The sequence below is a fragment of the Mastigoproctus giganteus genome, chromosome 14, assembly GCF_048544385.1.
Source record: "Mastigoproctus giganteus isolate SK-2022 chromosome 14, ASM4854438v1, whole genome shotgun sequence".
Lineage (NCBI taxonomy): Eukaryota > Metazoa > Arthropoda > Arachnida > Uropygi > Thelyphonidae > Mastigoproctus > Mastigoproctus giganteus.
Genome location: NC_143588.1, coordinates 95,977,578 through 95,991,691, shown reverse-complemented (window position 1 = coordinate 95,991,691; position 14,114 = coordinate 95,977,578). Strand labels below are relative to the sequence as shown.

General features: G+C 37.4%; 1 protein-coding gene across 1 annotated transcript in view; it reads right to left on the bottom strand.

Moving 5' to 3' along the window:
- Window positions 1-14,114, bottom strand: part of poe (E3 ubiquitin-protein ligase-like protein poe) — an 849,790-nt gene that overhangs the window by 738,109 nt on the left and 97,567 nt on the right. The window contains exons 7-8 of the mRNA XM_090388478.1: window positions 7,243-7,489; window positions 5,328-5,387 (exon numbers count right to left, since the gene is read on the bottom strand). Coding sequence (XP_090244604.1) covers window positions 5,328-5,387; window positions 7,243-7,489 — 307 coding nt within the window. The remainder of the gene's footprint in view (window positions 1-5,327; window positions 5,388-7,242; window positions 7,490-14,114) is intronic.

Below are 14,114 nucleotides of genomic sequence, written 5' to 3'. Positions count from 1 at the left end.
CCAAAGTTCAGTTCTTTCTCCCACTCTTTTCCTCTTGTATATTAATGACTTTCTTCCATTGACCGGAAATCCTATCCATAGTTTTGCTGACGATAGCACATTGCATTCCACCTTCCAGTTTGAGAAACCTTGCCCTGCTCAAACAGTTTCAACTTCTCAGAAATCCACTGGCAAATCCTAAAATACTGATCTCCAGATAATTGTCCAGTGGGGCAAAGATCACTTAATTTCAATCCTAAAACTCAGTCCTGTCTTATATCACGCAAAAAGGGTTCTTCTGCTTCTATGCTTATCTTTGATGACGCTCCAATTTATAGGCAAGATCTTGGGGATTACCCTGACTTCTAATCTCTCTTGGCATAAAGCACATTACAAATATTAGTTCCTCTGCATCTAATAAACTGGGTTTTCTCTTTCGCTCTCGGTGTTACTTTTCTTCCAACAGTTGTTGACTCTGTAGAAATCGCAAATCTGCCCTACCATGGAATATTGTTCCCACATCTTCAGCAGTGCCCCCAAAACCTCTCTCAGGCTTCTAGATTCAATTCAAAAGGGGCAGTTAGGCTAATTGATGTCTCATCTCTCTAACAGAGTCTCTCCACTCTCTGTCTCATAGACTTTCTATTTCTGTTGCATGCCTTTTCTATAGATACTTGCATGGTAGTGATCTTCTGAATTGGCTTCTATAATTCCTGTTCGCTCTTTTAAAGCAATCCGAACATGTGCCGCAACCAGTCAACATCATTTTGCTGTCCAAGTTCAAACTCACAAAACCAACTTTTCTTCTTCTTCATTTATTCATCCAACTTCTGTTTTCTGGAACCACCTTCCTTCATACGTACACTGGTGGACAGACAACTGTCTAATAAAGTTGAGACTTTAGGACCTCCACATTTTTTTTACTCAACGTACATTGGTGTGCAAAATTTAAGGACCAGTCAGGTATTCGCCTGTAATTTCTCATAGGTGTGGCCTGGATTTTGGAAAAGCATACCAAAGGAACCTCATGAGGTACAGAAATGAAGGAAACAGCACCGACACAACAAAAACAAAACGGTACAGAGGGACTTTTTTCAAAAATGGAAACATAGAAATGGCTGCCATGATACAGATGCATCACTGCCAAAGATGGAACGAAGGGAAGAGGTGGTCATCACAGTAGGAGATATGGCCACCCCTGATGTCAATGCAGGCTTTGCACCGCCTGTCCACACTTAGAACAATTTTGTTGATTAGTTCTTGTGGTAACATTGTCCATTCCTCTGTCAGCGCCATCTTCAGCAGGTAAACATTTTGTGGTGGGTGCAGACGTGCTGCTAGGTGTCTCCCCAGAGCATCCCATGTATGTTCAATGGGATTTAGATCAGTGGAACGGGCAGGCCAATCCATACGAACAATGTCTTCACTTTCAAAAGCATATCACAGCTGCAGTGCGATGGGGTGTGGCATTATCCATAAACACGAACTCAGGGCCAATGGCACCTCGGAACAAATGCACGTGGGGAAGGATTACCTCAGTACAGTAGCGTGTACCGGTTACAGTACCACCTTCCAGTATCTGGAGTTGTGTACGTCCATCCAAGATAACGCCTCCCCAGAGAAGAACACCTCGACCGCCATATCGATCCCTTTCAATGATGTTTGCGGGGTGATACCATGTGCCAACCTCTCACCAGATTAGCTGACATCCAGAATCGCTGCTGGGACTGAATCTACTCTCATCAGCAAAGAGTACCTTAAGTAAAGATTTTGTGGTTGTAACCTTCAGAAATAGTGTTGGTCCTTAAGTTTTGCACGCCAGTGTATTTCCTGAAAATTACAATCTACAGAAGTTCAAGTTTAATGTCAACAAGTATTTTCTTTCAACTTTTCAACCCATTCACAATACTAAGTACCATAGGTTCTAAAAAAAAAAAAAAGTATCTATACATAACAATGATCCTTGAGAATGAAAAAAAATTATAGTATGGAAAACATTTATTTAACATGATATACTGTAAGATAGTAAACTAATTATAAGGAATTATGGAAGATGCGGTTTCTTTCTTTGGCAATTTTTACTTTTTATTTAATTTTATTTTACTTTGTTTATTATTAGTTATATTTTGTAGTTTTCAATAATATATCTATGTAAATCTAAGTAGATGCCATTACAGAGTTTTTACTGCGAACTCCCTGGAACACTTTCGTGAACCACCAGGGGTTTGCGAACCACCGGTTGGGAACTGCTGGTATAGAACATGCCTTGCGGCGAAGAAGATACACGCCTTTTGTGTTTCTGCAAATGTATTCAGGACCAGTCTGAAATGGTGAAATCAAAAAAAAAATTTATAAGTTTCCTCAGATACAAATCACAAAGGATTATATTACAACATAAGGATTCGATGTGTATTTGCTTATGACAAAACACGCACTACATTTCTTTAGAACAGCTAGAGAACTTTAAATATGCATACTAATGAGGAAATGAATTTAAAATAGAAATTCAGGTATGCATTAGTTTCAAGTCTGTGGTTGAGAATTTTTTAGACAACAATAAAGATCCAGACTACAGTTGAAAATGTTGGCGAACTTCAAGAAGTTCTGCAACATGATTGTCGCGGTACGTTTTTACACTTCCACATTTGGAAGTGTAAGTGAAGAACAGGGCGAGAGGTTTAAACAGGACATTGAACACAGACATTGAACACAGGAGATGAGGTACCAGGGGAGTTGAAATGGCAACATCAGGGCTGCTATTTGCTGGATACTGAAGAAGTACTGTACAGTAGAAGCATCTGCAAGAAAAAGAAAGAAACAAAACACTAATAATGAAAGTTTGACCAAGTTTTTAAAGTGCAAGGTGAGTTTTTAGTGTACTTTTTAATAATATGCCCCTTTCAGTAGTATTTTATAGAAATGACAATGAATTGTCCAAAAAATTTTTGGGAAAATATCAGGCAATAAAAACTGCTACCAATTGCGAAATTTTACCAAATGCACTAAGGTCAGCAGCCTTACCGCATGTAGATTTGACTCCATCTGATTTGACCTTGCCATTTTCTTTTAAGAGATGGTAGTTTCCAGTTTCCTATTCAGCTGGCTATAAATAAAAGTCAAGGGCAAATTTTTAACAAGTCGGAATTTCGCTTACTAACTCTATATTTTGTGACGGCCAATTGATTGTAGCAATGTCTCAGGTCAGATCACTCCAGCATGTTAGGATAAGGTTACAAGAAGAGCACAAGAATATAAAAAATGTTGTTTTCAAAGAAGTATTATAGAGACTACTACATTTTGTATATGTGTAATTGTTACATAACGTGCACATTTTTAATAATCAGAAAGATGTTGAAACGAAAGAAAATTTGTTTCCTCGGATACAAGAAATGAGAAAGGATTCAACATGTACTGGATTCAACTATAATACTTACCTGCTCATGACAAAACACTGACCACATTTTTCTAGGACAGCTAGAGAAAAACTCTGCCACCAATTGCAAAATTTTCGCAAGAACTGCTAGTTAGTTCATTAAAGTGCAGTTATGCAGTAACACTATCCTTCAATATGCATTGGTATACCTTATTCAGCTCTATTTTTGCTGCTAAATTCAAACTCATTTTACAGCAAGTGTTCATGAGGCTACAGACCATGTTGGAAACAGAGGCCTTACCTCTGGGAAGTAATGGTTAATTTTGGAGGTCACATGAAGAATAGATGGCAGCACTGTTCAGTTTAAAGGATATAAAAGGCATCCAGGAAAGATCTATATCCTTTCGTGGAGGTGTAATAGTAAAGTGTCAGATAGCAGCCATGTCCATTCACCAGACAGCAGAAAGAGTGGAACTCTCAAAATCTTCCATCTTCCAATAGTATACTATGTTGGAAACATAGTACACTACTGGAAGATGGAAAGCAAGATGATCATTAACTATTAGAAAGGTAGACTACCATTAATGTTAACAGCTGACAGAGACAGCAAAAGGAATATCATCATCACACAGTTGCTCATAAGCTGAAGGCTGAAAGTCAAGCAATTCAAATCAATGCTTATCCTGGTGAAGAGAATGGGAGCACTGGACATCACAGCAGTAGCATAAAGTAAACCAGAGTGATGGTTTACAGTCCTGGCACAAGATGGACATACCTGAGTGTGGTATATGCCCAAGGAACAATTTCACAGATTATACTGAATCGACAACGAAGTTCAGTAGTGATAATAAATATATAAAAAAATAAATAAATAAATAAATTTTCTGTTTATACTCCGGGACGACCAAACGGTCAGAGGAGTTCACAAGATAGATAGAATACAAGAAGCAGCACCGTATTCAGTAGTCACGGGCTTGAACCCCGGTCACTCAAGGCACGTGTACTTATGCACCTGCGTGCCTGACCACTAGGCTACGGCGGCCTGTTTATTGTGGTTTTGAATTAATCCACTGGTTGTCAATGACTGTCACTGATTGATGAAACCATGAATGTTCTATCTATTGCAATATTCTGAACAATATTAGCTGCACTGTAAATTCTGTGGAGAGGGGCTGTGTTTGTATCAGCATGATAACACGGTGTCACAAAGTACAATCAGTACAACAGTGGTTTGAGGGAACCTTTAAATCTGCCATACCCAGATTTCAATCTAATTGGACAACTTTGGAATGTTTTAGAACACCTTTTTCTGCTTTCAGAACAACTGAGAGCCAGAACACAGTGTCCTAATCCAAACTGAGAATTAATTGCAACCTTATGACAGGAGTGAACGAAGATTCCAATCTCTACACATTGAAAACTTGTAAAAAGTGTCCTTGAGAGGGTTATCAATGACATTAAAGCCCATGGAGATTATATTTGATATTAGAAATTTCTGATTTCCTAGCCAGAAGGTTTTTCATTTAGTGTCCAAATCGTATTGGAGGATAATGTATGTTCTTATGTATGCTCCATTGTCTGGGCTTCCATGATTCAGAAAATTCCATAAATCAGCACCAGTTAAACCCCATGACTGTCATAACTGTGCTACCCTACTGCACCAGAAATTAAAAGTATATCACTGCAATAAACAACATCACAAAATGGAAGTAGAAGCCTTAATGCAATAGTTATACCTTTTACAAAATGCTGATTAAACATTTTTTAAATATACTGAGGTTGCAAGGTACACTGCATGTTGAACTGATATACTTTTACTATCTAGTATTAGGTTATCTTGTTTTGATTAAACTTTTTTTTTTTATTTAACAAAGAAGAATTTGTGAAGTTTTATATACATGATTATCTATTTATATACATGATTATCTGCATAATGACATTCCCAAATTATTTTTAAAATAAAAAGATTGCTTACATGCCCTCCAGCTCTGGTAGATGACTTGAGAGCTGCCATTAGTGAATTGTAAATTTCAAGCTGAAAAATAAAAATATAAGAATAATTAACATATCTGTTATGTCAGCATTAGAATGACCATAATTCACATGTAAATCCTTCAGTGTGCATATAACAAATGTGGTGTGCACAAATGGAGTTTGATAAAATTTTATTCAGAGCACTTACACTAAAATTCAAAGCGACATATTAATTTTGGATCATAAGTCAATTAAGGCTACCACTTTACTTTCATGCTATGCATATGTCGAAACATCTTAGCTATAATAATATACTGCAACTTACTACTTACGTTTTTGGGTATTTGACTCATTAAAATTTTGAGAAACTAAAATTAAAACATAATACTGTGCAATTTTACTTATATTTACTAATAAATGAATAATTCAGAAACCTAAAACAGACCTATACAGTTAAAATGTACTGCAGACAGGTTTATGCACATTGTAACTTCACTTTTCTTTAGAATTTAAATTAATCTTACATTTCTTTAACATTTAAGCCAGTTTTCACTCTATTCACAAATAAATCTTGTAAGGGGAATCGAAGAAAATTTAAGGGGGTAAAATGTAGTCATACAATAACAACTAAATACTATCAGGATTCTCCACTTTTTTTTTATAAATAGGTACTATCTTGAGCCATAAGGACTGTACCTATAAAATGTTTGAATGCACCAATCTGTTCAACTATCCTCTCTGAGAAATAAAGGTTGATTTTAATCAGAATTCATCTTTATTTCTCTCTGAAAAATACAGCTAGTTTCTGGGAGAAGTATTTCAGTTTTCTCAGTTATAATTCCAATTATCTGTGTACCATACCACAAAGAATAACCAATAATATAAATCACAGATGAAAACAAATAAAAGAATATCAGTATTTATTACAATTCAGCATGAGATGTCCTAGCATAGTATGTGGAGTTTTTCGTATTTTTTATAATTTGTATTATTTTCTGTGTTGGAAAAACTTTTAAACATTTAATTATTAGGCAGCATGCATGTGCATTATAACAAATTTTAGGATATGCATAAAAATAGGAAATAACAAATAATAAATATTTCACAGGTAAAACAGAGTACTTGAAAATAGCAGAATTCATGGAACAACTACGCGGGAGCAGTAGTGCACTTGAAAATCTGTTTAGGGGGGCAGACTATAATAATAGTTGATTCAATTTACAAGTGACCAATTATCATTTAATAAAATTAAGAGGCACATAAATGAAAATATACTTAAGAATCTTAATTTACAAATCAACTAATAAGTACCTCAATTATGATGAATACAGAGTCAACAAAATAACATCCCACCTTGCATGTGTATTTTTAAACAATAACTTAATATATTCAAAATAATGAATTATTAATCACTGTTAAATAAATGAAGCAAGCTAATCAGTGTTGTACTAAAATCTTTGTTCACACAACTGTAACATAACCTTTCAAAAAGTTTACCTCAGTTCCCCAATTAAAAATTTGAGAAATCATGCATATCTGAGTTTTTTGCACAAATGTTCCTCTGTAATTCTCACTTGTGAGAATTACAGAGGAACATAATATGACACCTCATAATTTTCATAAATTTTGCTGTCATCAACAATTATGGAAGGGTAAACCATGAGCTCAGTGGTTAATTGTGTAATTGACCACGAGTCAAATTAAAAATTAAATTGCTCCAAAATTAAATTTATTCATTTCAGTTTAACAAATCAATGTGGTGTAGTAGGAAACCTCCTTTAGTTTAGTTAACTTCATAGAATATTTTTAATGATATGCTATAAAATTATTATTATTACAAATAAGTTGTAGAGATAAATTTTCTGGTTTTTTTAACCTATGCTAAAATATCATTGATTTAAAACTGAAGTACTTACACTTGTCTCTACAATAGTCACTGCACAATTATCACTTTCATCATCTTTATAGGCTACTAATCCCTTTGAAGGTGCATTAGCTGCTACTCCAAGAATACTTGAAACAGTTGCCACAGTTACTGATGCATATAAACAACTCAAAGTAATTGTAGAAAGTTTTTTAACCCTATCGTCTGTTAATGGTTCTAATACTGGTAAACTTAAAGCTCGAGAGACAATCTGTATATCGTTTGTTAATGTTTTATATCTATAAAACAAAAGAAAAATGTTTCAATGTTACATTTAATAATAAAATACAATATTAAAATTTAGTTCATTATTATACAGTAACAAAAAAATTGCAACGCCTACAATAACCTTGAAATGTGAAAATAAATTAATCATGAAATTCTCTTACAGTACCATGTCAAATACATTTTGTGAACTCAAATGCCACTAGAGGCCTATCTGAACCTTTACTTGCATGGCAGTACCTGATTTTAGTGACACAAATCTTGCAATAGAAGATTTTTATAGAATACACGATTCTCTTTTTTTTTTTTCTTTTTTCCCCCCCAAGAAATATTCAAAATTACCATAAAAATTTATTAATTTCATGTATCAATTGAGTGGACACTATTCTAACTGCAGCATTCTTTTTTGCATTTAAGTTCAGAGTGACAAATCTACCTCATTACTTTCTTCAGGGTGTTTTAATGAGGACTACATGCTGGTGGCAAGCAGTACACTGCTTATTGATATTTTTGCTCAGCCCAACTCCAACAATAGCAGATTACATAAATATATTAAGTAATGTCTACTTTAAACAAATACAGTGCCTATTATCTTCATTATTTATTATTTTTTTCATTCATTATTTTATTAAAATTATTTATTAACAAACGATAAATGCCTACTTGCCTTCAATAAAGGAGATACTGAAAGTAGTGTCCACTGTTACTAATGCACTGTGTACGCCTGAGAAGATTCTGAATCACACACTGCAGTTGTTTCCTGGATACAGAGCCACTTCAGATTTAATGTTTTCCTTGAGTTATTCATCTATAACCACTCAAAAAAGGAGATACTGAAAGTAGTGTCCACTGTTACTAATGCACTGTGTACGCCTGAGAAGATTCTGAATCACACACTGCAGTTGTTTCCTGGATACAGAGCCACTTCAGATTTAATGTTTTCCTTGAGTTATTCATCTATAACCACTCAAAAAAGGAGATACTGAAAGTAGTGTCCACTGTTACTAATGCACTGTGTACGCCTGAGAAGATTCTGAATCACACACTGCAGTTGTTTCCTGGATACAGAGCCACTTCAGATTTAATGTTTTCCTTGAGTTATTCATCTATAACCACTCATCAAAAATCAAAAGGAGTGGCATCTATAGAATGAGGCAGCTACAATTTGCAACTTATTAGCCTTTCACTGAATATATTTCTCAGTGTCTTGAGTAACTGAAGAAGTATGAGTGATAGGAGGATTTAACTGGAAATGCCTGTATAAATTTGTTTCATCTGTTAGTCCCTAAGAAATTGTTGCAATAACTGCCTCACATACTGTTCCAAGTTAATTGTTTGTAAAGCTGTTTGTAAAGAACACTTTTTTCTTTCTTTGTAAACAACACTAGCCCAATAATCTTCCTTTCACTCAAAGCATGCCAAATACCCACTTTTACTTCATGGAGGATAATTAAGTAACAAGATGTGTGTTTTCTAAGCTCTAATATCTTGGCTGTTCACTTATTTGTTCAAATAGAACTATGCCTCATCTGAAAACAAATGCTGATTCTGGATCAATTTCAACATTATAACTGACTGAAGGAACCACTTTCAAAAATTGACCCTGGTTACCATTATTTTGTAGGGCCAGTTTTACCAATTTTGTTGCTGTTCTCATAGTATTCTAATAATTCATGTTTCTTGTGGGAGGTGCCTAAGGACCTCATGAGGTGAATGTTCCAGAAAAGCATCAATTTTGTCTAATTTTGCCTCTGTTAATATGCACTAGTCTCACTGGTAAGTATTAACAGAGGTGAAGGAAAAATTATGATTCATAACTTAGTAACTAAACTGAGAACCAAAAGACTGCCCTTCAGTCCTTTTATAATTATCATTATCATTATTAACAATACAGCTGAAGTCTGATTTTCTTTCTTACACAGAACCCACTTTCAATCAAATGTAATGAATCATAATAATGCCGTAGTGCAGAGATTCACAAGCTTTCTCGGTTCACGGTGCCTTTAATATCCCAGTAATTTTTTCACGGAGCCCCTAGGCCAAAATAATAAATTCTGGTCCTTCAGGATGTCACAGACATTCTCTCAGATATGCCAGACAAGCTGTACTGGTTACCGGGGAGTCTAAAATGCTGATGGAACTGATATTAGGGTGACACTCAAGTCAAGTAGACCCAATTTAGATGAAGTCCGGACGGTCTGTAACAGCCAAATCCTCTGCTTGCACCTTCACAATGGTGGGACTGTTAGTAATCCTGGGTATAACCTCCAAATCTCAAGCACACTGTGAGTGATCACCCAGGTATGAACCAACGTAAGCAGGGGTTGAGTTGTGGCAGCCACATCACATGAAGGAATGCCTCCCCTCTGTGTTACCAGGCAATACTGGGTGGTAGATGACTCATCAACCGGTGCAATACCACCACACTTTGCTTATTGGAGGCCTGAAGTGGTGGAACCCATGTTTAGTCTCCAGAGCTAAGTTCTGGTAAACTCTTCCCCATCTCTTCCATCATTAGCATTAGCATTAGCAGAGGCATTTGATGCAAGAAAGCAAGCTTATGCAGCATCAGCAAAAAAAAAAAAAAAAAAAAACACTTCCACTTCACCCCTCTGTTCGTTCAAAATACCTGTCCAGCTGAGCCTTAAACTTATTTAAGCTATCAACTTCCACGACAAGGGATGGAAGTCTGTTCCACCAACCAACCACCCGCCGGCTAAAGGCAAATTTCCGCACGTCTATCCTACATCTGTCTTTCCTCAATTTGAATTTATGCCCTCTCAGGTGATTTTTCTGAGCGAGAGGAAGAATCCCATCAGCATTGAGCATGCTCAAACCATTCAATGCTTTATACACCTCTATCAGATCACCTCGCTGGTGCCTAGTCTCCAGACACTGTAATTTGCAAAACTTAAGCCTTTCTTCATAAGAGCACCCTTTGCCCTTCTCTGTACTCGTTCCAGCAGCTCTACATCCTTCTTGAAATGAGGCCTCCAGACCTGTATACAGTACTCTAGGTGTGGCCTGACCATTGCCTTATACAAGGGAATAATCACCTCCTTATCCCTGCTAGAAAAATTCCTATATATCATTGACAATACACCATGAGCTACTCTTGCAGCCCATCTGCACTGCTCAGAGAACTTCATATCTGCCTGCACAACCACCCCCAGGTCCCTTTCATTCTCTATCACTGTCAGTGTAGTACCACAGAGTTGATACGTTGTTCTGGGGTTGCTGTTTCCCATGTGTAGTACTTTACATTTGTCAATGTTAAACTTCATTTGCCACCTCTCAGCCCATCTGCTCAACCTTTCCAGATCCTGTTGCAGCAGCGTAGTGTCAGTAATGTCCTTAACAACCCTGCCTACCTTTGTATCGTCTGCAAACTTTGACATTAAGCTTGATATACCATCATCAATATCATTTATGAATACAGAAAACAATAATGGACCCAACACTGTGCCCTGAGGGACTCCACTAATAACATTAGTCCACGATGAGCAGTGTCCATTGATTACCACTCTCTGTCTTCTCCCCCTCAGCCACCCCTTTATCCACAGCAGCAATTTGCCTCCAATGTCACACTGCTCCAATTTGTGCAGCAGTCTTCCATGTGCAACAGTATCAAAAGCCTTTCTAAGATCCAAGTATATAATATCAAAGTTATTCTCTGCATCCAGTTCTTTTGTGACTGCATCATAGTATCCAATCAAATTGGTCAGGCAAGACTTCCCCTTAACAAAACCATGCTGTGTCCGAGCTATAACTGAAGTCTTGTCTGAATGATCCTGCAGTGCTTCTTTAACTAGTGCCTCCATTAATTTTCCTGGAACAGAAGTTAAACTCACAGGTCTATAATTGCTTGTGTCAGCCTTTGATCCTCCTTTGTGAATTGGGGTCACATTTGCACATCTCCAGTCTGTGGGTACCTCCCCTGAGTCCAAGGAAGCTCTCATAATTATGGCTAAGGGTTTGCTTACTTCCTCTGCTGCTTCCTTTAATATAACTGGATAGATCCCATCCACCCCGGGTGCCTTTCTTGTGTTTATCTTCAACAGTTTCTCCTCCACTTTACTCTCAGTTATTACAAGATTCTCTAGCTTACTGCTAGAGTTGCATACACCTCTGGCTTTCCCCTCGCTAAATAACTCCTCATGTGTGAATGTCGATGCAAAATATTCATTTAGTTTGTTAGCTACCTGAGCAGGATCATCAACAGTTGACCCATCGATATCAAGTGGACCAATCTGATTCATCCCCTTCCTTCTAGAGTTCACATAAGTAAAGAACTCTTTGCTGTTTTTCTTTGCATCCCTTGCCAAAGATTTCTCGTACTCTGCTTTCGCCTGCCTAACCTCCTTTGTAACTTGGTTACAGATCAACTTGTATCTATCATAGGCTTCTGTGTCATGTGTTAATTTGTATGTATCCCATGCATGTTTCTTCTCTGCCATATGCCTCATCAGTTCATCTGACATCCATTTAGGCCTAAACCTTGAACAATATTTCTTTTACCTCTTTGAGTAAATCCCACTTCAGCACACTGTGATCACTGCCACCTAGTGGTTCATTTATCTGCAGATTCTTAATGCATGAAGAATCACTGCTGATAATCAAATCAAGAGTATTACTCCCTCTAGTTGCCTCCCGAACAAGCTGATGTAGAAAACAATCATCCAATAAATCCACAAAAGCCTTGCTAGTGTGTGAGTGACCAGCCCCCAAACTCCAGTCAATATCTGGGAAATTAAATTCTCCCATTATAAGACTCTCTGATTTACTGGCCCACTCTATTTCCCTGTACAGTTTCTTATTATACTCATCAGAGTCATTAGGCCTATAGCACACTCCTACTCTCAATTTTGATCTCCCAATGCTTATGTCACACCAAACTGACTCGACACTGCACTGTCCAGCGATGTCCAATGGCTTCACTTCCTTGGATTTTATATATTTCTTAACTAATAGCATAACCCCTCCTCCCTTCCTATCCAGTCTATCCTTTCTGTAGACGTTGTACTCCCCAAATTCCAGTTCTGCATTCCTTATATCTGTGTGACACCAAGTCTCTGATATCCCAACAATATCTGCCTTTGATGTTTTGAGCAATACCTCAAATTCATCAAATTTATTTACTAAACTCCTAGCATTGGTGTACACGCAAGTATACATGCACCTATTTCTATTCTTAGCTACCCTCACACAACCCATGTATTTACTTGTACCGCAATGACTCCCAGCAGTCTCTGAAATATCCTGAATCTTGTTTTTCAGGCTTCTGCTCTTTCCAATAGAAGCAGTGCAAGAATCACTTTCACCTCTGCCAGTGGCTACTGTTAATCTATTCGTCTTTGTATCCCCCCAAGCTAGCAGTTTTCTGACCCACCTAACACTGCCTCGATAGCATCAGCAAATATTCTTGCACCCTTTCTATTTAAGTGTATCCCATCCCTGTAGAAGCAATCTCTCCTGTTAACAAGTACAGTCCAGGCTGAAAAAAATTCTACCCCTTGAGCCTTGCACAATCTTTCCAGGGCCGAATTGATCGACAAGGCTCTCATCATATACTCCCTCCTATCGTGTCTGGGCAGAATTGCAGACACTTTCAAATTCAACCCTATTTCACGGCTTTTTTTTCAACAGTGACCTGTACTTGTTAATCAGTTCTGCCGGTCTCCTACTCTTGATATCATTAGTGCCAACGTGTACAACTATATCACCTTTTGTGCCCTTAAAAGATGATATCTGCTCTACAACGTCATCAACCTTTGCCAGGGGCAAATCATGCAGTATGACTGATGACTTTTGAGGTTGGATGAACATCATGGCGAGATCCAATATTCCTTACATTTCGAGGGAACAACTCTAAAACGGTTTTCGCAGGCCGGCTGCTAGTTAGTACACTGGACTGAATCAATTGGTAACTCTTTAGGAGGCTTCCAGATCATCTAGTGTATAAACTTGCTACCTCTACTCTGCCAGATAGTGACTGGAGGGAGTCCGAGTAGTGTACATGCGGGAGGCATTATTGAGGCCACTTTATGTCAAGGATCTGGGTATATTCTTACCATGTGTATGCCATATCCAAAAATTTTATTACTTCATACAGCATGCGCCCCCTCACCACTTTTTCTTACTATAGAATACACCATGAATTGTCAAACTAATAGAGTAAGCTTATCTGCGAAAAGATCTAAGCCTCCAAAACACTTCCTAGTTCATTTCACAAATAAACGTGGTCTCAATTCTAATCTCAACGATGTCCGTTTCCACTTGCAGTCTGCCAAACCCCTTGTACTTTTTTGACAGAATCTCAGTTATCAGTTGATTCAACTTCTGCTCATCTCAGTTGCCCAAATTATTCGCTGTACGATTCCTTTCGCCTCAAAGGTGGTACATGTCATATGTCCGTTCCACTATTCCCTGTCAGAGAATTGTTAATTTGGAATCTCCTCTCTTTGATCTTCTCTGGCTTAAAATCTCTATACCTCATTGTGTCAAATTCATCTTCTGTCTCTACCGTTCTCCCAACTCCACTAATCACTTGCAGCTCTTTGACTTCCTCTCTTTGCAACTTGACTTTCTCCAGTCCAACTTTCCTAACAGTGAGGTAATTTTCCTTGGCGATTTTAATGT